This window comes from Talpa europaea, assembly GCF_964194135.1.
Source record: "Talpa europaea genome assembly, chromosome: 4".
In the NCBI taxonomy this organism is placed as follows: domain Eukaryota; kingdom Metazoa; phylum Chordata; class Mammalia; order Eulipotyphla; family Talpidae; genus Talpa; species Talpa europaea.
In genome coordinates, this window is record NC_140070.1 from 87,248,246 (window position 1) to 87,271,072 (window position 22,827).

General features: G+C 36.4%; 1 protein-coding gene across 1 annotated transcript in view; it reads right to left on the reverse strand.

Moving 5' to 3' along the window:
• The window catches only part of IMPG2 (interphotoreceptor matrix proteoglycan 2), a gene marked incomplete at both ends in the record, with an annotated part of 38,696 nt that extends 17,819 nt beyond the window's left edge, over positions 1-20,877 (reverse strand). Inside the window, 8 exons of the mRNA XM_084232037.1 lie at positions 5,252-5,272; positions 6,889-6,947; positions 10,464-10,625; positions 12,574-12,656; positions 13,830-13,879; positions 17,824-17,847; positions 17,960-17,991; positions 20,827-20,877. Of these exons, the coding sequence (XP_084088163.1) occupies positions 5,252-5,272; positions 6,889-6,947; positions 10,464-10,625; positions 12,574-12,656; positions 13,830-13,879; positions 17,824-17,847; positions 17,960-17,991; positions 20,827-20,877 (482 nt within the window). The remainder of the gene's footprint in view (positions 1-5,251; positions 5,273-6,888; positions 6,948-10,463; positions 10,626-12,573; positions 12,657-13,829; positions 13,880-17,823; positions 17,848-17,959; positions 17,992-20,826) is intronic.
• Positions 20,878-22,827: the final 1,950 nt, after the last annotated feature.

A 22,827-nucleotide genomic window follows, 5' to 3' on the forward strand; every position in this document is an offset into this window, starting at 1 on the left:
CCGCAGCCTCTGCAGCATGGGTTCGATTCCCGACCGGCCAGGGAGAGTCCCACATGACGAGGCAGACCTCTCCTGTCACACCCCCTGCTCCCCTCGGCAGTGTATTTCGGTCATTCTGCCTGTTCTGCTGCTCACTCTGTCTGTGGTGAATCCTCTCACCCTCCCTCACCTCTGGTCTTTATCCCAGCTATTGTATAAATTTTTAAAAAATCTTAAAAAAAAAAAAAGAACTTTAAAACAGTTACAAAACCTAAAATTTCATAACATGTAAGTAAGAAATAAAGATTCAAACACAGGGGCCTCCCCAGTGGCGCAGCAGTTAAGCGCTGGGTTGCAAAGCTTCCCGCAGCCTCTGCAGCACCAGTTCGATCCCCAGCTGCTCCCCAGCCACCGGAGGAGGGTCCCACATGGCGCGCAGACCTCTTCTGCTGCCCGCTGCTCCCCTCTGCAGTGTACTTCGGTCCTTCTGCCTGCTCTGCTCCCTGCTCTGGCTCTGGTGAATTCTCTCACCCTCCCGCACTTCTGACTGTACCCAGTGCTTGTATAAATAAATAAATAAATCTTTAAAAAAAAAAAGTGTTTAAAAAAAAAAGATTCAAACACAGATCTGTCTGACTTCAGCACCTGCATTCTGAACTACTCTGGCACAATCTTGGCAGCTTTAATTAAACTAATTACCAGGAGAAATATGGGGACAGCTTTGCTCTAGTCTGATCTCCAGCCTGTCTATGCAACATGCCATTAGAGGCAGATCTAAGCTACAGCAACATCCCTCCAGAAGAAAGAATACTACCTTCCTAGAGATGAATCACTCACGACAGACATGAGAGGTAAACAATTTGCCATCTTCAGGATTCTGTAAGAGCAAAATGACTCCCAAATCAAAGCATAAAAAAATTAAGTACTTCCTGCTCTAAACTTATGTATTTTTGTATGTTCTTGATTATAGCTTTTTCTGTTTTGTAAAAAGATCTCATTTACAATAACTGCCCTTCAGCCTCTTTTTGAACTTCTGTTCCCAATGTTCAGCTTGGTCACCTGGCACTGAGAGAGATCCACTGCCTACTAAATAAACAAGAATTTATTGTCTGAATATGAAAACTACCACCCAGTGAAGATACTCAGTTATCTAACGAAAAAGTGTCAACATACAGAGAATGGTATCATGAAGTCAAGAAAAAGGAATTAAACAATTAATTATCAGAAGGCTTCTGATCAGTGTATTGTGACTTCCTTATAAGAAATTCTTAGCTTGGAGACGACTACAAAAGCATGACTTAATGATAATGGCCACTGAGATCACCTAACTGGCAAAGGGAACTTCTGACTTTTAACTCCCTAAAGACTTTTCTGTGGGGAAAGAATGCAAAGCAAGTTGATGCAATAATCAGATCTATTTCTCACTTAAAATGGACCAATTGACATCCTAGAGAATGTGTTGCATTTTGTGATTCAATAAGCATGAACCCACTATGAAACCACCCTTTCCTGGAAGAACTCACAGCTCTGGACCTGTCCTGGGTCTGCATCCTTCAGATCACACCTTGGACTACAGGAGACACCATGAAGGTGACAGCTCTCACCTGCCAAGTAGCAGGTTTCTTTGATGTTCCTGACTCTCAATAATTTCATTCAGGTTTTGATAGTCTAGGATCTAATAAGGTAGTCTAAGGCTCTACATCTGACACCCTGATGCTCTACTAAGTGGCAAAACATCTGCTTGTCATCTGGAACTTCCCTTAATGTTTCATGTCAGAATAATTTGATTCATAAATAATTCCTGATCTTGTTTACCAAGGGAATAAATTCACAGTAAAATACACTAAAATAAGCAAAGGATGGCTTCCAGGAAGACTAAAGCAGTAAGAGGGACACCTACTGGTCAGAATTCTCCATACCATATGTGTCCCAAGCATCTAACACAAGGCTAGCTCATAGCTGTTTAATAAAAAAGCTTGAAAATAATGAAAAATCACAGGTCAATTTTATTCACCAATGCAGGAAGATAAGACAATTAAATCTGTGCCACTTATATGTGCCACTACTTAAAAAAGAATAATTTTTTACTCTAAAAGGTATCTATATTATTTGCATCTTCTGAGTAATCACTTTAGGCACAATGTATCACAGTTACACCCCAAATCTAGTGAGGATATACATACCCTTCCCAGGATCTAAGGGATGGACCATGCCTGCATCTGCTGAAAAGTGAACTTTTCCTTGGGATCTTTGCATAACCTATTACCAAGTTAACATGGCTTAAGGTAGGAAGCAAAGATAAGGAAAGAATGGAGAAGGAAAAGTTGTGCCAGTTAGCACTTGAGTTGGTTCCTAAACTCTGCAAAAATCAGATAAGGAGAATCAAGCTTTTACTGGAAGCTTACCACAACCCTTGCATGACTTTTTAAATATCACAAGGAGAAGATCAAGAGAAATGTTCCTGGATCAAGAAATGTATGCAGATCAGGAAGTCTGGGTTAGATTACTGGCCTTACTCTATTGGCAAAATGTAATTTGTCTCCCAAGGTCTCTCTTGGACATTCTTAAATTGTTATTCAAAATACCACTTCTATTATAATCTACATAGTCTAGTGAGGATAAATTCATTAAAGAAGATAAAATAATAATCTACATTAAAGAAGATAAAATGCCTCAGAGAGATGTTGTAATTTATCACCATGTTTTTATCCTGGAAAGAGAACTGAAAGAAACATTTGAGGTATCAGGAAACTATCTATTCTCAGAACTGAGAACTTGATGTGATCTAGAACAGAATGAGTTCTGGCATGGTAAACGACATACAAAGACATCTCCAAATGAGGGTCAAGAGAGAGAAAGTCAAGAGACCAAGGAAGTGTATACAAAGTGGAAGGCACACTGATAGACAAAACATTATCTGATTGAAGAAATCTGTGCTGGCTCTTTGTGCTCAGCAACTCAAAGTTAGCCATTCACTGTATCATCCTCTTTCATCTAAACTAGACTGAAACAGCTGCTATGTAGAGGAAAGTTTCTCTGTCTGACAGTTATTTCCAGAGACATCAATGATGTGGGGGTGAAGTTACCCTTTTTTATTCTTTCACCTCAAATGCCTTGATTGGCTGTTTGACATGTGCAGATTAAGAAAAAAATGCTATGTCTCATTAAGATTGACCAAAATACAGATATTTTGAAGAACTCAGACATTCCTTCTCCAAAATCTGGAGTTGAATTTTTGAAGTATGTATAACAGGCAGATACATTGCTGATCCTTGTATTATTGTAACATGTACACCTTGAAAGAGACGCAAAGCAAACAGAAAATTTCATGTACATACAAATGTTTACAGAGGAGATTATATGTTATATAGGTTATTTCTGTACCACATATTCACTCACACACAGCTCAGAATAAAGGTATACCAAAAAGTTAGGAAGAGTTTCATCAACTGGGTAATACTGGACAACATTGGAAAGTCTACCAAAATTAACAATTCTATCATAAAACCTAATTACTTCATATTGAATTGTTATCTATGTCCCTGAGACTCTTAGCATTCAGGAGGTGGCTATCATTCTTTTAATCACAGGGTTTAAAAAAAATAATAGTCACAGGGTTAATGTTAGAGTCTGGGTTGTTCTAACACTCTTATCACTCTTGAGAGGGTAGCAGTGAAACAATCAGGCCTTTTGGTTGAGTGCTGACCATCAACACACATACTTATGATACATACACAGACAACAGCTCCATGTACTAAGAGTACAGAATTCCAAACTCAGATAAGCTTGGTCAAAATATATGATATATCCTACTAATAAAACTTACAGTAATTCATTTTGCCTCTCTGAGGCAAATTTTCCTCACCTTAAAAAGGAGATTTATATTAATTTCATTTTTAATATCTCACCGGGATATAAGAAAATAAAATGAAAGAATGAGCACTTTGGCAGTCTCTGAAATCACTTTTTATTAGACTGTGTGTTTCTAGAGGGTAGAGACAAAGAGTTACTCATTTTTATAGGCAGAGGGTTTACCCAATTTGTAGACACATAGTAAATACTTGCTAAAGTAATATAAATAAAATGAGGATGTCCAAAAGTCCTTTCCAAACATAAAATATTACAATGAAGAAATATTACTATATCTCTGAACAAATACAGATTTAGCATTTGCTTCATAAATTCTGCATTATACTAATAAATCTTCCAAGAGAAATTGATTTTTAAATAAATTTTAATCCCAAGGTTAAAAGAGACAAAGCAAACTTCAGGAGGTGCATTAACTACACTTTTAGATTATGCTACTTCTACAAAACTCCTGAGTGAAGATGTTTTTGCAAGTCAACTATTACCCAGATCACTTTCTCCACCGCATTTACTTTTTTAAAGGGCAATGACTATACAATTCAATGACAAAATATACTGTAAGTGGTTGCATTAGTGCAAGTTTTTATTCTTATTTTAAATTAATTATAATTCAATATTTAAAATACTTGTCAGTCTGGGCCTCTCCAGTGGCACAGCGGGTTGAGCACAGCACTGTGAAGCTGTCTGCAGCCTCTGTAGCGTGGGTTCTATTCCTGGCCGGCCAGGGAGAAACCCACATGGTGCGGCAGACCCCTCCTGCCTCGCTGGCTGCTCCCCTCAGCAGGATCTTCAATCCTTATGCCTGTTCTGCTTCCCACTCTGTCTCTGGTGAATTCTCTCACCCTCCTGTGCCTCTGACTGTTCCCCAGTTCTTGTATAAATAAATAAATCTTTTTAAAAAAACTAAAAAAAATAAATAAAATAAAATACTTGACAGTCAGCAACCTAGAATAGGAGCCTGCACACTACAGCTTGTGAGACAAATCCAAGCCACTGTCCATGAGTTAAAGGATTCTGAATTTTTAAATGGTTGGAAAAAATCAAAAGAAGAACAGTATTTCTGACATGTGAAAATTATATGAATTCAGATTTCAATGTCCATAAATAAAGTTTTATTTGACCAGATCCATATTCATTTTCAATATATGGTCTGTATCTACTTTTATCTACTAGTGGTAAGTCAAGTAGTTGCAACAAAGACCATATGGCTTCAAAAAATGTAAAATATTTACTACCTGACCCTTAACATAAAAAGTTTCCCAACCCCCAATCTATAAGAAGATAGAAAATGAGAGTGGAAGCAATGAAAGGATTAAACCATGCTCCATTAGACCTAGGGCACCAAATTTTCTAAACTACCTCCTTATTCAGTCAAGTGCATAGAAAATACCAAAAAGTACCCTACCTGCCATTTTCCTTGGGGGACCTGAAAACAAAAATTGATTGTGTTAAGCAGAGTTTAAGACAGTTGTAATTATCACATTATTCATCAAAGTACAAGTTCTTAATATATTTTTACCTTGAAATGTTTCCTGAAATGAAAATGCATATATGGTATCATAACAAATACTGATAAATTCCTACAGATTGAAGGAAGTAAGCAAAGGTAGAGAAAGTATTCTATTTTAAAACCAATAGTTATAAAACTTATCATTAAACTTGGTTTAAAAGACTTCATATATGGTTATCTCTTTATTAATAAACTTTTTTAAGATTTATTTATTTATTTATACAAAAACTGGGTACAGTCTGAAGCGCAGGAGGGTGAGAAAATTCACCGAGCCAGAGCCGGGAGCAGAGCAGGCAGAAGGACCGAAGTACACTGCTGAGGGGTGCAGCGGGTGGCAGGAGAGGTCTGCACGCCATGTGGGACCTTCCTCCGGTGGCCGGGGAGCAGCTGGGGATCGAACTGGCGCTGCAGAGGCTGCGGGCAGCTTTGCAACCCAGCGCTCAACCACTGCGCCACTGGGGATGCCCTTTATTAATAAACTTTTTTCAGTAAATTAGCAGAGGACTTAAGCAGAGTTGTTGACATTAACACAATCAGGATTCCATTTTTGGAGCTACCGTGTGTTATGTAGTATTTAAAATAAATGGAAAGAAAATCAAATGGTATATAGAAAGTCAATTCTGACATTTGGGAATGGTCAGAATTGACTAACTATAGTTTTTAATATTTATTTATTTTATATAATGACACTTAATAGAACATTCCCTGAGCCAGGAACTGTACTAAGCATCCTGCATAAATTTAGTTCATTTATTCCTCATTAAGACTCACTAAGCAGGGCCTCCCCTGGTGGCGCAGGCTGTTGAGCGCTGCGCTGTGAAGCTGTCCACAGCCTCTGCAGCGCAGGTTCAATCCCAGCCGGCCTGCGAGGGTCCCACATGGCATGGCAAACCTCTCTTGTCGCGCCCGCTGCTCCCCTCAGCAGTGTACTTCGGTCAGTCTGCCTGTTCTGTTCCTGGCTCTGTCTCTGGTGAATCCTCTCATCCTCCCACGCATCTGGCCTGTACACCGGTTCTTGTATAAATAAATAAATAAATCTTTAAAAAAAGACTCACTAACGGGGACCTGCCCCAGTGGCACAGTGGAGCTGTGAAACTGTCTGCAGCCTCTGCAGTGCAGGTTTGATTCCCAGCCCACCAGGGAGAAACCCACATGGCGTGCAGCAACCCACATGGCGCAGCAGACCTCTCCTGGCTTGCCCACTACTCCCCTCAGCAGTGTACTTCGGTCAGTCTGCCTGTTCTGCTTTCCACTCTGTCTTTGGTGAATTCTCTCACCCCCTGACAAACACACACTTCTGGCCTGTACCACAGCTCTTGTATGCATAAATAAATAAATCTTTTTAAAAAAATTTAAAAAAAGAAAACAAATTTACTAGAAAAAGCAATAAATTGCAGTATTCAAACCTTTGCAAATCATTGTTAGAGAATATAAAACACAAAAGAGAGTCCAAAAGAAATAAAGAAATAAAGACAAAAAGAAATACAAAAGAAATAAAAAGTGCTAACAAACATTAGAGTATGTCTATTTACCTAAAGTCAAGTATACGTATGTCTTTGTAGCCAGGTAATCCAGTAAACGCATTTTCAACCTATTAAAAATAAAAATAGAATGTATAACTATGGAGAATGTGAAAAAGTGTATAGAAAATAGCACACTTAAGAGTAGCATATAAATTATACTGTTTACAATTATTAGGAGCTTGTACACATACATAGATACACAGAATATTAAATAAAAATTTACAATAGATACTGTGTTAGAAAATAGTCTCTATCTTCACATTGGCACATTTTTACTTCTTACTTTGTCTTTCAAAATTTTAATGTGCTTTAATATTGGTTTTGTTTCAAATTATAAAAATCATATGTCATATTGGCAAGGCACCATGTCTTCCTTATTGTGATGAAATGTACAAATAATGCATTCATTGCTAAAAAAAAAAAAAAACAAACACTGTAATAACATTTTAAAACGTAATTGTTTGGATTAGAAATCTTGCCACAAAACACACACTGATCGTCAGTGCTTATTTTTATAAAAATGTTTGTTAGCATCTGTTTCCTGTTCCCACAAATGTGAACATGGTCTACATTGAAAAGAAATCTGTAAGCCTGAACTCAGCCCCCCACCCCCACCCCGGAAAGAACTTTGTTAACTAAGGTGGCTAGGAAACAGTGACTGATAACGTAACTATCAAAAGATCAATTTGTGAGCATCGGATGTACAGGAGCCAGTTTTATTAGAGTCTTTAAAATCTAATCATGTAAATCAATACAAACTTAGTGACTAAAGGAGAAAAAATAATGCCAGACTGGACTAAAGACCTAAAAATAATCAGGTTATATACAAATACATTTTAAACAAAATTGAGTATTTCCGTTGACATTCTCACTAATTAAGTAACTATGGAACCAATACCAGAATACAGGAATTAAGGGGTTAGTGGTCTTTGGGGACATCTCTGGGCTTCTGCTCTTAAAACCAAGTCTTCATGTGATCAGGAGAGAGGGATTTAAAAAAAAAAAAAAAGATTTTATTTATACAAGCACTGGGTACTGTCAGAAGCGCGAGAGGGTGAGAGAATTCACCAGAGCCAGAGCAGGCAGAAGGACCGAAGCACACTGCTGAGGGGAGCAGTGGGTGGCAGAAGAGGTCTGCGTGCCATGTGGGACCCTCGCCCTGCGGCTGGGGATCAAATCGGCACTGCAGAGGCTGCGGGCAGCTTTGCAACCCAGCTCTCAACCACTGCGCCACCAGGGAGGCCCCAGGAGAGAGGAATTTTTTAAAATCTTGGATCAATGAATATCTTCATACCAGAAGGACAAAGAATCCAAACCCATGAAACTCTTTAACTATAATAATTCACCTTGCTTTATTCCCTGAGAGGAAAGAGAATAGTGTTATAATTCTTGTAAGATGATATGGAAATGGAATCCATAGGACTAGGAATCCAAGAATAGCTGAGGCATGGTCCTAGCTGTTTTGCTAGCAAAGTGACAATGCATAAGCCTCTTATAGAACTAGTAATGACTTACCCTACAACAACATTGGTTATTGTAAGATTAAAATGATGGTACCTGACAGAACTCCATCAACTGCAAAATGTTGTACAACTGTACATTATTATTATTATTACTAAACCTATCTCTTTTTGGGTTTTGCCATCTACCGAGTCTAAACATGTATAGGTATTCTAATTCACCACACCTATTTAGCTACTGTACAAGTGTCTAGTTGCAAAAAGCCATTCTACTTTACTAACATCAAGATTAACAACAGGTACAATTTATTGAATGACTGCTATGTGCCTGGTACATTGCAATATGAATTCTAATTATTGCAACAAACCTAAGAGATATATATTTTTGCAATTTTGTAGATAAGCAAACTGAGACTCTGAGAAACTAATTTGCTCAGGATCACACACTAGGTTAGTAACTCCATCAGAATGTATTCAACCCTAAATGTCCCTTACGTCAAAACCTGTATTCTCCCTCACTGAATGGCATGCCTCTTTCTCTTTCCCCTGCCTCATAAATATGGTGAAATGTTAGAAGTAGGACTGGGAAAGCTATGGAACTCACCATAACTTCTCACCTGAATTAAAACAAAGGGAATTCAAAGAAACTCTCTGAAAGGAAGTTTTTTCCTTCTATTCCTAAAGACTGAAATGATCATGAAAAGGTTACTTTCCTCCAGAGCTTTATCTGTAAAAATGGAGATCTTACCCCCATGGCTGCTGTGAGCCAACAGACATAAAACCATGCATGGACACTGTGTTGGTATGTGGCTGTGTCCAGATACCAGTTCCCCCAAGCCTATAACGCTAACTTTTCCCTCTCTGAAGTCATATTTGCTGTTGTCCCAAACTTGTCTTACTCTTCTCAATAAAAAAGAGAGAGAGAGAGAGAAAAGGAAAGAAAAAAGAATAAAAGCTCCTGAACCTCAATCCTCTCCAAACAGGCTTTCTTTTTCCCTGTATGTCTTCCGTAGTACCTAGGAAGTAATACTGAAGGAAGAATTCCTGTGACTGTGCCCTAAGAGAGCTAAAGGGTCCCCTTCAGTTTGCTGTACACATGATGACAAACCGGTCAAAGCACAGTCTCTGACCTTGCTGTTCTACACAAACATGTGGTGGTTGGTAGATATTTTATTCCAGGTAAAGGGACCAGGTTTAGAGATAAATTAGAGAAGGAATTATTTCATAGCAGGCCCAAAGCCCTCATCACCCTTGAATTACCACAAGTCAATAGCTACCTACCTCATAAAGTCACTGCTGGGGATGTTTTTCAGTGTTTATTAGACTTTCTCTAAATATGCAGTCATTCAGCACAACAGTTTACCCACACACCCAGGTTTATTAACGTTCCCTTAATCCAAGGGCAGAGAGAACCAGAAAGCAGATCCAAGACATTATCTGATGCCAGGTGGCCACTGGCCTGGCTGACATTTCTTCCACATACCATACAGCCTCACAACTTGGCCCCAAAGCTAGGAAATTAATCGTCTGACCTAGACTACCCATGTCTGATGGCTTCAATGATGCTATTTGGCTGAGAGATGCGCATTTTTTTTTCCTCATCTAGACACAGTGTCTAGAGAAGGAAATTAATCCAAGGTAGTGGAATTGAAAAACATGGCCAAGGAGAATCCCATCAAGAGGGAATGGAAAAGAAATAAACAGGAAGGAATGATATGCTCTATCATCAGACAGAGAGGGAAGATGGGCATTTTTATGTCTTTATCCCTGCAAAGACGTACAAAAGCAGGTAAATTATGGGTCCTTTCTGACTAAAATAACCTTGAGTTGAAATGCTATAGAGAATTCTCCCAGAAAGTAAAGTTGTGAATGATAAAATACATGATTCTTTAAAGAATTCCTTTTTTAAAAACATCCCCCAACCAAAGAACATAACTCATCTTCTTCCTGTGAATTTTTCATGAACTTTTGGAAGAAATGGTAAATCATCATTCCCTAAACCAAGTATGTAGACTGACTCCTAAACCTACCTTGAACCAATGTTGTGAATATGGGAAATTCACTTCAGCAAACTGTCTTGTGTATTAAAAAAATGAATAAAAATAAGCAATAAAGATCACCCACCTCTGAAATGAACTCTTCTACAAGGCGCTGGTGGTGAAAACTAGAGGGATCCTGGAGTTCTTCCAAGTATTGCTCCCCCAAAAGGTGGATACTGAACTCTGCAATCTGCTCATCTGCCAGTTTTGTGGATTCCTCTATCACATTCTCAATTTCATTACTAATCTAAATTTTTTAGGAAAAGAACAATAAATGTCAATGTGGACTCATTTAATCAATAAGTATTTTTGGCTACCTATTAAATGCCAAATACTACTAATGCAACTTATGATGATGACCTTTTACAGAGCACATGTCATGTCTTTGGAACTACTAGGTGGGCTTTAAAACACAGCCTAATATTAAATCTACTGAGCATATGTACATTCCTTGGAACATATAAAGACAGTTCAGGGGAAGACAGGAAACTTTCCAGATAGCCACCAAAGTTGACATCAGCAAATGAGTTAAAAAGAAGTGACTATGCCAAAGTTATATCTGAAAATAGCTTAGAAGAGTGAGTCTCAAGCTTTTTGGTTTTAGGATCCTTTTATATTCTTAAAAATCATTGAGGAGCTCAAAAAACTTTGATTTTTTTATAGGTTATGTCTGTAGATATTTACTAAACAAAAAAGAGAAATTTTTTACGTACTTACTAAATCGGTAAAATAATAAGCTCAGACTGTATAAAAATTAACAATATATTCTGCAAGATAAAATTAGTGAAAAGAATGACATTTGTATTTTATAAGTTCTTTAATATCTAATTTAATAAATGATTACTGAAATCTCGTTATGTCTTTCTGCATTCACCCTATTGCAGTATCTTGTTTAATATGAAGTACATGAATAATACACAGTCACAGAGATATATGTATTGGGGAAGGGAGAAATATATTAATAGCATTTTCAGACAATTGTGAATTTTTTTTAGATATAACTTCAAATTCAGCAAGTGGTAGTTTCTTAAAGATTAGTTGCTCTGTGGAGTCTGAGACCACATAAACAATTTTTTGTACTCTGTATTACTAAAATCCACGTCTTCCAGAGTGGTCAAAGCTGGAACAATTCAAGCAACAAAATGAAAATTGTATTATAATCCAAATAATAAAAAAAAAATCCATGAATGCATACTGATATTAACAATTTAACAAAGAAATGAGGGTATTTCTAAGTTATTATGCCATATGATCATATGTATATTTTATATATATGCATATATGTATATATATGTGTGTGTGTGTGTGTGTGTGTGTGTATGTATAGTTACTTAAAAGTAGACAAAAAAACAGCCAAATTATCCACAAGGGAATAACAAGTGAGTTGACAGTTGATTCTCAGTAGCAACAATAAAATATAGTGAAATAAAACCTTGACCTGCCCTCCTCAAAAAACTCAATCTGGAATTTACACAGATTTAGAATATCTTCCTGGGATAATAAAGAAATTTTCAGGTGATCAAAATCTGAGATTGAACCAGTGAGAGACTTTTACTAAAGTAGTATCAGAAGCAACTATTTCAGAAGAAAAGTTTTCACAGAAGAGATTACCAAAACGCAACAACAACAAAAAAAATTTAAGAAAATAAAATAACATTGGGTAAGCATTCAAGAAACTTTGTATAATACATTCTAAATTGTGGAGTTAAAAAGAAAAAACAAAAAAGGAGAAAGAACAAAAATACTGGCCAAAAAAACCCAGGTTAATCAATAGGGTGATCCTTTGAATTGTAATATTCTAATGTTCCTGCATTGCTGAGGAAAAATATAAACATTTTGAAAAACTTAAGCTTTGCTAGATCATATATTATAATTTGTAACTACTAAAAAAATAGAAATAATTTCTAAAATGGAAGGTAAAAAATATATTAGAAAAAAAAACTGAATGGTAAAAACATACCATAGACTTCATTTTCAAGTAGAGATACTAACAATCTAATTGTTAGATATCTCTACATTAAATATCCCTAGACCCCAAGTCATCCATTTACAATCTGAAGCCCTCCCTGGTCAAAAGCAGATTTACTAGACTCTAAGGAATCTCAGCTTACTTTTAGTGTACCATTTCAGAAATCCCATTTCCACAAACTGTTCTTCACACTAGATACTAACTAACAAACCAGAATATCACTCACATTCTCCTCCTGCCTCTCCAAGTTATTCTCTGAGGTACCTTCATAGGAAGTCACACTTGGATATGGAACACTGAGAATAGCGCCTAAGTAGAAAAGCAAAAACATGTCTGAATTCAGTCCCTAAGTCAGAATTCATATTTAAAAACATAGAACTGATTTCAAAACCATTTCTATAAGTCTAAGTTTAAATATAAATATGTAAGTCATTTGCTTTTTCATGCTGGAAATCTAGTGTATTCTAAATCTAACCTCAAGTATATTTGCAGAAGAAGAAATAATTCTGAGCCATTTATTCATTCATCATTAATTTACTGAGGACCTACTCTATGTCAGGCTTTATGCAAGACACAAGCGTTACAGACAAACTCCCTATCCCTGAGGAACTAGTAAGGGGGCAGATACTGAAAGAAGAGGCAAAGTGGGTGAAAGTTAGAAACTGGCAGGAATTGATCATTCTTGAAATTGCAGTTCATTGTGACTACTTTTGAGTACTTGGAATATTTTGAATATTCTGACTACTTTTGAATATTTTGACATTTCAATAGAGAGAAGCTTTTGAAAAAAAGTAAATAATGTAACTGCCAATTTACAGAAAACAGAGTTCATAGGAACATGTTATAGTGCACCACAGAACACAATCAGAAAAATACTTTGGGAACCACTAAAAGACAAATGGTGAAACTAGAAAGCTTCCTTTGACTTATGCAGTGGGTACAGAGATCTTTGCCTTAGAATTCTTAAATTTTATTTTAAGTAGTTTTCTGGATTATGCTTAATAACGATTTTTAAGTGCCCACAATAAAATAAATGAAAAAAGAACTACTTTTTGTTGAGATTCTTGAATAACATATAAGGAGAAAGAAACATGGTTTTTTTTTTATTTTTTTAAAAGATTTATTTATTTATGCATACAAGAGCTGGGGTGTAGGCCAGAGATTCAGGGAGGTGAGAGGATTCACCAGAGACAGAGTAGGGAGCAGAAAAGGCAGATGGCCTGAAATACACTGCTGAGGGGAGCAGCAGGAGAGTCAGGAGAGGTCTGCTGTGCCATATGGGTCAGCTCCCTGGCCAGGGATCAAACTCATGCTGCAGTGCCTGCTGATAGCTTCATAGTGCCGAGACTTAACCCCTTACACCACCAGAGAGACCCCAACATAGTGTTTTTAAAATGTAAGCTAAAAAGTATGTTTGCTGGCAAAATTGTGTTAAGCTATAGATAATTTAAAAAGAGAAAAGGATAAAGGCACAAAACATACCTCCCAATGTTGAGATATCATCAATAGGAAGTGGCGATGACAATTCAGGACTGGAGGGAAAATGTTGAGAGTTAATACAGTGATAGAAATGTAAGGTTTTATTTGGGGAGTTGTTTTCCAAAAAGGAAATCACTAGATCTCCAAATAAGCTTTCCAAAACAAATTACTGAGTAAAGCAAATTTTAAAAAATAGGAGAGGGAGCAAAGGGAGGGAGGAAGGAGCACAGGGGACTGAGATGATGGTGCACAGGTACATTGGTGAAGGAAACTCTGTGGGGACTACACCTGAGGGGTGGGGGAAGCAAATATTGTTTAAAAATGAACAATGATATAAAAAATAAATTAAAAATAAAAATAGCAGTGTTCATAATTCATTTATTTTACATTAATTGATGCCTATTCTGCGAGAATCACCCTATATAAAGTACTTTTCTACTTACCATTTCATCACCCTGTTTTCATTTTTCTCATTTGTTATCACTCTAGGAAATTATTTTGTTCATTTATTTACCTACTTTTTTATCCAAAACCTTTAGTCATCTTGAATGGCATTATCTAATAAGTTAGTCACTGGATATATGTGACAATTTGAATTAACTAAAATTAAGTAAAGTTTAAAATTCAGTTCTTCATTCACACTATGTTTTTCAAGTGCTCAATAGTGACATATGATTAATGGCTACCATTTGGATAGTACAGGAAAGAACATTTCCATCAGAATAATGTCATTAAAATGGCTATATTACCTAAAGCAACATGCAGATTCAATGTAATCCCCACCAAAATCCCACAGGCATTCTTTACAAAAGTAAACCCAAAGAATCATGACATTTATTTGGAACTTTGAAAAAATTTTATGTGGAACAACAAAAGATAGCAAAAACTCCTGAGAAAAAAGACCAAAATAGTTATCATGTTCCTTGACGTCAAACTATACTATGAAGAGATAATAATTAAGACAGCTTGGGATTGGAATAAAAACCGACACACAGATCAATGGAACAGAATTGAGAGCCCAGAAATAAAATCACACACATGCAGACAACAAATTTATGGCCAAGGAGCTAAGAGTTTACAATGGTGCAAGGAAATTCTCTTCAATAAATGGTGCTGGGAAAATTGAACTGCCTCATGCCAAAGAAGGAAACCAGACCACTAACATCACACATAAATATTAATTCAAAAATGATTAAGTACTTGGATGTAGGACCTAAAACCACAAAATACACAAAAGAAAACAAAAGGGATATGCTCCTCGACATCAGTCTTACAAATGTGTTTGTGGACTTGATTCCAATGGCAAGGGAAACAGATAAACAAATGAACTACATCAAACTGAAAAACATCAGCATGGTGAAAGAAACATGCATCAAAATGAAAAGACATACTATCCATTGGGAGAAGATATTTGTACATCCTCCATCAACAAAGGGTTGATAGTTCCAACAGGGTTTAATATTCAAAATATACAATGAATGCATAAAAATCAATTGAAAAACAACCCAATAACAAAATGACCAGAGGATCTGAACAGATACTTCTCCAAAGACATACAGGTGGTAACATGCACATGAAAGAATGTTCACATCTCTTATTAATAGAGAAATGCAAATTAAAAACAACAGTAAAATAGCACCTCAGACCTGTGAGAATGGCTATTAACCAATTGAGAAAAAATAGGTGTTGGAGAGAATGTGGAGAGAGGAAAACTTTATATGTGGGATTGTAAATTGGTGCACCCACTATGGAAGTAGTGCAGAGATTCCTGAGATATCTAAAAAAATTAAAAGAGACATTCTATGCGATCCAGTTACCCCACCTCTGGTATTTATCTGAAAAACACAAACACTAATTGGAAGAGATACATGCCCCCCATCTTTACTGCAGCATTATTAATAATGACCAAGAATTGGAAACAACCTAAGAACCAATCAATTGATAAAAGGAGAAAATGTGGTATACATACATAATTGATTACTATTCAGTTATAAATAAATATGAAATCCTGCCATTTTTGCAATAACAAATCCTGCAATTTGGATCTAGCAGGAATTATACTTAAATACTTATAAGTCAAAGAGAGAAAGATAAACCCCATATGATTACACTTGTGTGGAACATAGAACAAACAGATCCAGTAAATTAAACAAACGTAAGACATTTGTAAAATGTAAATAAAACAAAAAACATTTGTAAGAAAAAAAATCTCCTGGCTTTTAAAAATACTGTCTAGAAAGAAAACTATATTAAGCCCCTACATGAAACTTATTACTATGGGTTACTTATACTGCATTTACAGGAAATTGCTTACTAAGTGCTGTCATTTAGAGGTATATGACACCCGGATAAGTCATTATGATGAATGATGAGCAAAGGATGATGACTTGGGAGAAAAGAAAGCATCCAGAGACTTCTTGGTTTACAGGAGAAAAAAAATGGGATTCAGATGAAATTGGGATAGACATGAACATAATCAGACCTAAATAGTCTATTCATAGTCCACAATTCAGAACCCCTTCAAAAAAACCTTCATTTTATACATGGAAAAAACAAGAGCCAAAATGGGAAAAGCAATTTTCCCAGTACAGACAGTGCCTTGTCAGTAAAAATTTTATATAGTCAGTTCAACTATGATGCTATTTGTAAAATTGTTTCATTGTGATAAATATATTAGGAAACAACTACACATAATGCAAATTTCTCCTTCACTTATACAGAGTTTCTTAGTGAGAAACACTAGAGGAATGCAGAAAACTACACCCAGTTGAAGTGAGTCACAGAGAAAAACACAGAACACACACACGCGCACACACACACAGTAACTCAAACATCTTTCAGCTACTTCTGTGTTATAAGCCACACCCATCAACATACATTGCTACAGCTTCCATCCTATTTCAGATAACTCTCCTTGTACGACTTTACAGTAACTCACAAGCTATTTTCCAGTGTCCACTTTCACAAGCAAACTTCGGAGCTTCTTTGATGTCAAGTGCCAGATGTATTATACTATTTATTTATTAACCACACAAGATGTGTAAAAGGTGCTATCATTTTCATTAGGTACAACTCTGGTAGTATTCATCAGAGTATTTAATCCATTGCCTATGTGTTGCAATAGCAATCACAAGGAACCTCTCAGATCTTCTTCCTCTTCCTCTCAATGGTCAAAAGCTCACACCCAAGCAACCACATGGCCCCACCCTAAGTAGGTATTTAATCCCAGGCCAGCATAGACTCAGAGGTGATATTAGCTCTGCGGATGCGTGAGATCACACAGAATCCTATTTCCTTCCCATTTGTTCATGACTACCTTGAAATCAAACATATACCCAACTACTAACCACATGTACAATCTACGATGCCTTTCCCTGGACTCTGCTGCCCAGGTGGGCACACTGACTCATCTACTTGATTTTTCAACTTGTCCTTCCTTCACTTGGAGGCATAATGGATTCTGGCCTGAATTGAATGTCCTAGTGATGCTTTTCTAAATAATCACCCACAAACTGGCACCATCTAGATATTCTGAATATGGGTAGAATCAAACATTTTTTAGACCTTGTGGATTCAAAGCTCCTTACCTTCCGTGATCTGCTTTGTACTGCTATTGCTCGAGTCAGGAATAAAGCTAACCCTAAGTCTAAAGGCCAATAGAGCCAAGAATCATAACATTGGAGGACTTATCAAGATTGTGTTATTCCTGTTTCAAGATCATAATCATCATCACTCAATAAAGTGAGCCACACCACCCATCATTTAATAAACTATGCTCCTCTACAGTGTACTATTTCACAACAATTTTACCCTCAGTCTGTAAGCTTCAACAACAGTAGGTCATTCCAAATCCCATTTCCCCAAATCTATTTTTCTCACCCAAGAGAGAGGAGCAAGTCTGCCTCCTGTGAGGTCAGACAGTAAACAAGCACAGCGGCTGTGATGGTGGTCCGGAAAGGTAAGTGGCCTCAAGATGAGGAAAAGTATTTGGACTTACCCACAGGCCTGGTCACTGCAGGGACTGGCAATAAAAAAAGAAAGAAACCATTAAATTTGAGGTGAGTCTTGGAGTAGATGTACAATCCATTCTCTGTTGCCAAACATGAACTAACTTGGGGAAAAAAGACACTCACCTGCTTACAGTATCCTTTGTGTACATCAGTTTCTAAGGAAAATAAAGATGTTAAAATGACTGCCTGAATTAATGACAGTTATTAAACTGTAAATAAAAGTTATTACACAAGGAACATGAATGCCCTAAAATTACAGAAATTTTGTTATTATTCCCTTTGGTTAGACAAATAGTTAAAACTAGGCACCTAAAAATACAAAGATTTTTTGTGTATGTGACTGTGGGAACATCCCTATACTAGGTTCCTGTGCTCTTATAATGAGTAAAGATTAACAGATTTTGCCTGCTAATCATTCCAAAATAAACTACAAGTTAGACATGGGTAGAGTTTTATATTAATTTTCCATGAAATTAGAATCAAAATGTTTTCTGATCTAGCCTATTTATAGTAACAATAATCCCAGAATAATATAAACATGCTTGTAAAATAACTGATAAATCTGATTCTCCAGAATTCAAACAAAAAGACAAATTGTATCAATTAGTGGATTACTCCTCTGGAGTATTATTTCCAAAGTAAAGCATCCCAAGATTCCTCTAAATGAGTGGCTTACATTGATCGCTCCTTGATTAAGCTTATGTGTCTTGCTTGTCAGTTTAGCTTCAGTGGATTCACACCAGCTTTTTCAGATTCACTGGAAATCTGACAAATTTGTTAGATACCACTCAATTCTTGGGTAAAAAAAATTAAAAATTAATTATGGCTTAATGTTGAGACCAAAAGATAAAAAGATCAGAAAACCTAGTTTCAAGTTCTGTTCTCTCTTGTTTAGCTATAGAAGCAAATCCGAAAATCTCTCTGGTGTCAGGCTTCAGTTTCTTCATCTGTAAAATGGAGACAGTATTACTCTAAGTAACTCTCATAAGCAACTCACTGCTCTTATTCTACAGACTTTTCCAGAATAATTTCAGCCACTCCTATGGTTTTAATGACCACCTCATGACTGGTGATTTCTATAGGTATATTTGTGACCCACATCACTTCCTTGACTTCATATATAAATATCAACTCACATTTCATACATGGCTCAACTCAGTATGTTCAAAAATGATGTCATTCTTTCCTCCCTTGCCCCAACATCTACAAATCTTCTTCTCTGATTTCTCAGTCTTTGCCATCCAAGACTTCCTGTTCCATTTCTTTGGTCTTCCCACTGACCACCAATCCATGACATGCTCCCTTTCTCTATCTCATGGTCTAGTTAGGACCTTCATCCCCTTAGGCCTGGAGTTCTAAAGTAGCATTTCTCTCCCCTCTCCAGTCTTGTGCCCTCTAATCCAGCCTACAGTGACCACCCATAATGATCCTTTTAGCCATGTGACTCACCCACTTAGAGATTTTTGATAGTTGCCTATCATCTAAAAAGTTAAATACCAACTTATTCAGTTGTCTGCTCTTCTAGCTTGATCTCCTCTCATTTCTAGTTTACCCTTCTGGTGTTCTGGTCCAAGCAATTCCCTCCAAACTCTTGGCTTACATTGCCCCCGCTGTCTAGAATGTCCATCCCAAATTCTTCCTAATTTAGCTAACTTGTGCTTGTTATTTAAGACTCAATCCAGATAACACATTTACCCCCTTTGCATGTTCTACCAAATAGTCATTTAGTTTTTTTTTGGGGGGGGGGTTGTGTTTTTTTTTTTTGTGGGACCCTCGCCGGTGGCTGGGAACGAACCGGCGCTGCAGAGGCTGCGGGCAGCCTCGCAGCCCAGCGCTCAACTGCTGCTCCACCAGGCGAGGCCCCAAATAGTCATTTAAAATGTATTTTTTATGCCTTTAAATCTAACTTACTAAAAGTTATACTAGTGAGAGACAACTTCCAAAGTAACAAGTTATACAGTCAATAATTTAGTTTCCCTAAAGTATGTAATACATAAAACCGGTATTTAAAATAATATACATTGTTTATAAATTGCAGCAAATAGGAAAGGGACATTGATAGCTATTGGTTATATATTTTTTTATTTCAGCAAATATCTATCGCATGTTTACTTTAACATGGAAAAGCAAAATGAACAAATAATGATGTAATTTTTGTTCATCAGCCCCTGGCCTGGTAGAGGAATTAATTACATATAAAAGTAATAATAAAATGTAAAAAAAAAATTAAAGAATAAAAATGTTGCTCGTCAAAGAATTATGAGAGCTAAATTTGCTGCATTGGGGGTTGGTTCCTCACAAAGGAGGCTACATCAGAGTTGAGGATGTATAGAACTTAAAACAGATGAGTGGGGAGACACAGAGGGGGTTATCAGACAGCATGAACAATTTCCCTTATCCCTTAGCCCACCACTTTCTGTGATTTCTGTTACCTGCAGACAACTGCTATTGGAAAAAATTACACACAATAAGACATTCTGAGAGAAAAGGAGAGACCACATTCGCATAGCTTTTTTACAGCATATTATTAAACTGTTCTATTTTATTATAATTTATTATTGTTAATCTCTTAATTAAAAGCTAACTCATAAATTAATATTCATAGAAGGTATATATTAGAGGAAAATACATAATATATATAGGGCTTTGATATTATCCATGGTTCAGGCATCCATCAGGGGTGTTTGAACATATGCCTTGCAGGTAAGGGAGGACTGTTATATACCTAAACAGTTTTAATGTCTTGTCATAAAGTCATGCCACTATTTGAAAAGAAGAATGGGCAGGGTTAAAAAGACTACAGACACACGCCCAATGGGAGTCCACTCAAATAGCCTAAAAAAAAAAAAAGCAATGCAGAGATTTGCCACTTGTTCTTTCCCCCTTTTTAAATTTTTTCCCTCTTCCCACCCTTTTTTCTTCCTTTAGTCTTTAACTGTGCATACATATTCCTACAATAACGCAGCAATTCCGTTCCTTACTACATTTACCTTCATAATTAAATGTCTGTGTTCTACAGACTGACTAAAATGTGTGCCCATTTCAAATATAGTTGTGACTCCATCCTCACACAAATCTATCCAGTAATGATATTCTTCATCTCCAGGAAGTCGATACCAGAAAGTCCTGAAGGCTTCCCAGACTGCTTCCTGACACACTGGAAAGCAAACAGAGAGGTATTTTTCTTTTTTAAATAATTCTGTTTAATATTTCTCAAATTATTTGATTATTAAAATTATTTGATATATATTCAATAGTAATAAAGCATACCTGTAATTAATAAGTATTTGCTATATCCAAGGTGGCCTGTTGAATTTTTTCTTTTTCTTTTATTTATTAAATTTATTTTCTTACATTGTTGTTAATTTTTGTCACTTGATTTCTTCCCTCAGGTGTAGTCCACATAGTTCTACCACCAACGTACCCACGACCCATCACCACAATCCCTTGTACTCTTCCCTCCCCTGTTTTGACCCCTTCCCTGCTGTAAGCCTCAGGTCTATGGTCAGTTTACAAGTTCTGTCTTTTTCCTAACCCTTTGTTTGGTTTCTCTACATTCCATATATAAGTGAAAGAGTCCGATATTTCCTTTAAAGCTAAGAGTGTTTGGGGCTCACACAGGGATCAAGTAAATGCTCAATAAATAATATTTAAAATTATGCATGAATAAACAAACCTAATTTCATTATCATTTCATCACCTATCATAACTTTAGTTTACTAACCTCACATCCATACTAATGCTTTTTTTTATTGGCTATTGAGCAAAAAGCAAAGTTTGGGGGTCCTCCAAATATCTAAGGTATACATTATAGCCAGTTAAGCGATTTTGGTTAGTAAACATAAATATACCTAATAAAAGAAATAGAGAATAACTCAAATAATAAAAAGGTATGAGATCAAGGTCAATAATTTTAACCCCTGGTGACACAAGGGGTTAAGACACAATCTATGAAGCTGTCCACAGCCACTGCAGCACAAGTTCGATCCCCGGCCAGGGAGCTACCCACATGGCGCTGCAGACCTCTCCTGACTTGCCCACTACTCCCCTTAGCAATGTACTTTGGTCAATCTGCCCGTTCTGTCCCCCACTCTGTCTCTGGTGAATCCTCTCACCCCCCACACCTCTGGCCTGTATCCCAGTTCTTATATGCATAAATAAATAAATCTTTTAAAAAATCCCAATTGTGTTGCTTTAGCATTCATTATGAGAAATTACATCATTATACACATAAAAAGCTTTAAATATATCAATTAGAATGTAAGTAGCATAAATCTGTAAAATATCTAAACTATAAAATATAGAATTTGATTGTATTTTCATATATATAATTAAATGGGTATGTTTACCTTGGTAAATACATATATATGTATATTTAAGTAAATGAATTAATGAAAAAAGTAAAAACTAAAATAAGTGTATCTAGTAACATAAACTAGTACTTTTGAAACACTTAAAAAGATTTAAACCATCTCCTCTTAAAACAATGCAAACTTTCCTCAGAAGCTATAGAGATACTATATTCATAGAAAGTTCTTTTTCCATCTAATAGAAAGATAACATTTGGTTCAGTCACTTCTAAATTATCATATTTTTAATTATGAGATACAGTAAGTGTGATAGAATTACATATGAATTTCATCCAGGGTAAGGGTGTAACTGTTTGCTTACCTCGTACTTTGAAATACTTCACATGTTTTGCCACAGCCTCTGTAATACTTTCATCTGGGCAGATTTTCACTCCATTAGGAAACAAAGTAGATCTCCTTCTTCTGAGCAACCACTGTCTCTCAGCTTCTCTGTGGTCCAGTGGTGCTTTCTTTTCAGTAGATAGAGAAGGGACTGTGGATTCCGGATGGGTCAAGAGAAAAGAAACTGCACTCCTGGGTTCCTGGAGTTCTTCAAAGGATAAGTAGGTTTGTGCTACACAGTGAAACCATAAACAAGGCTTTTGATAATAAAGATAAAGTAAAAGACAATAAAGAAATCTG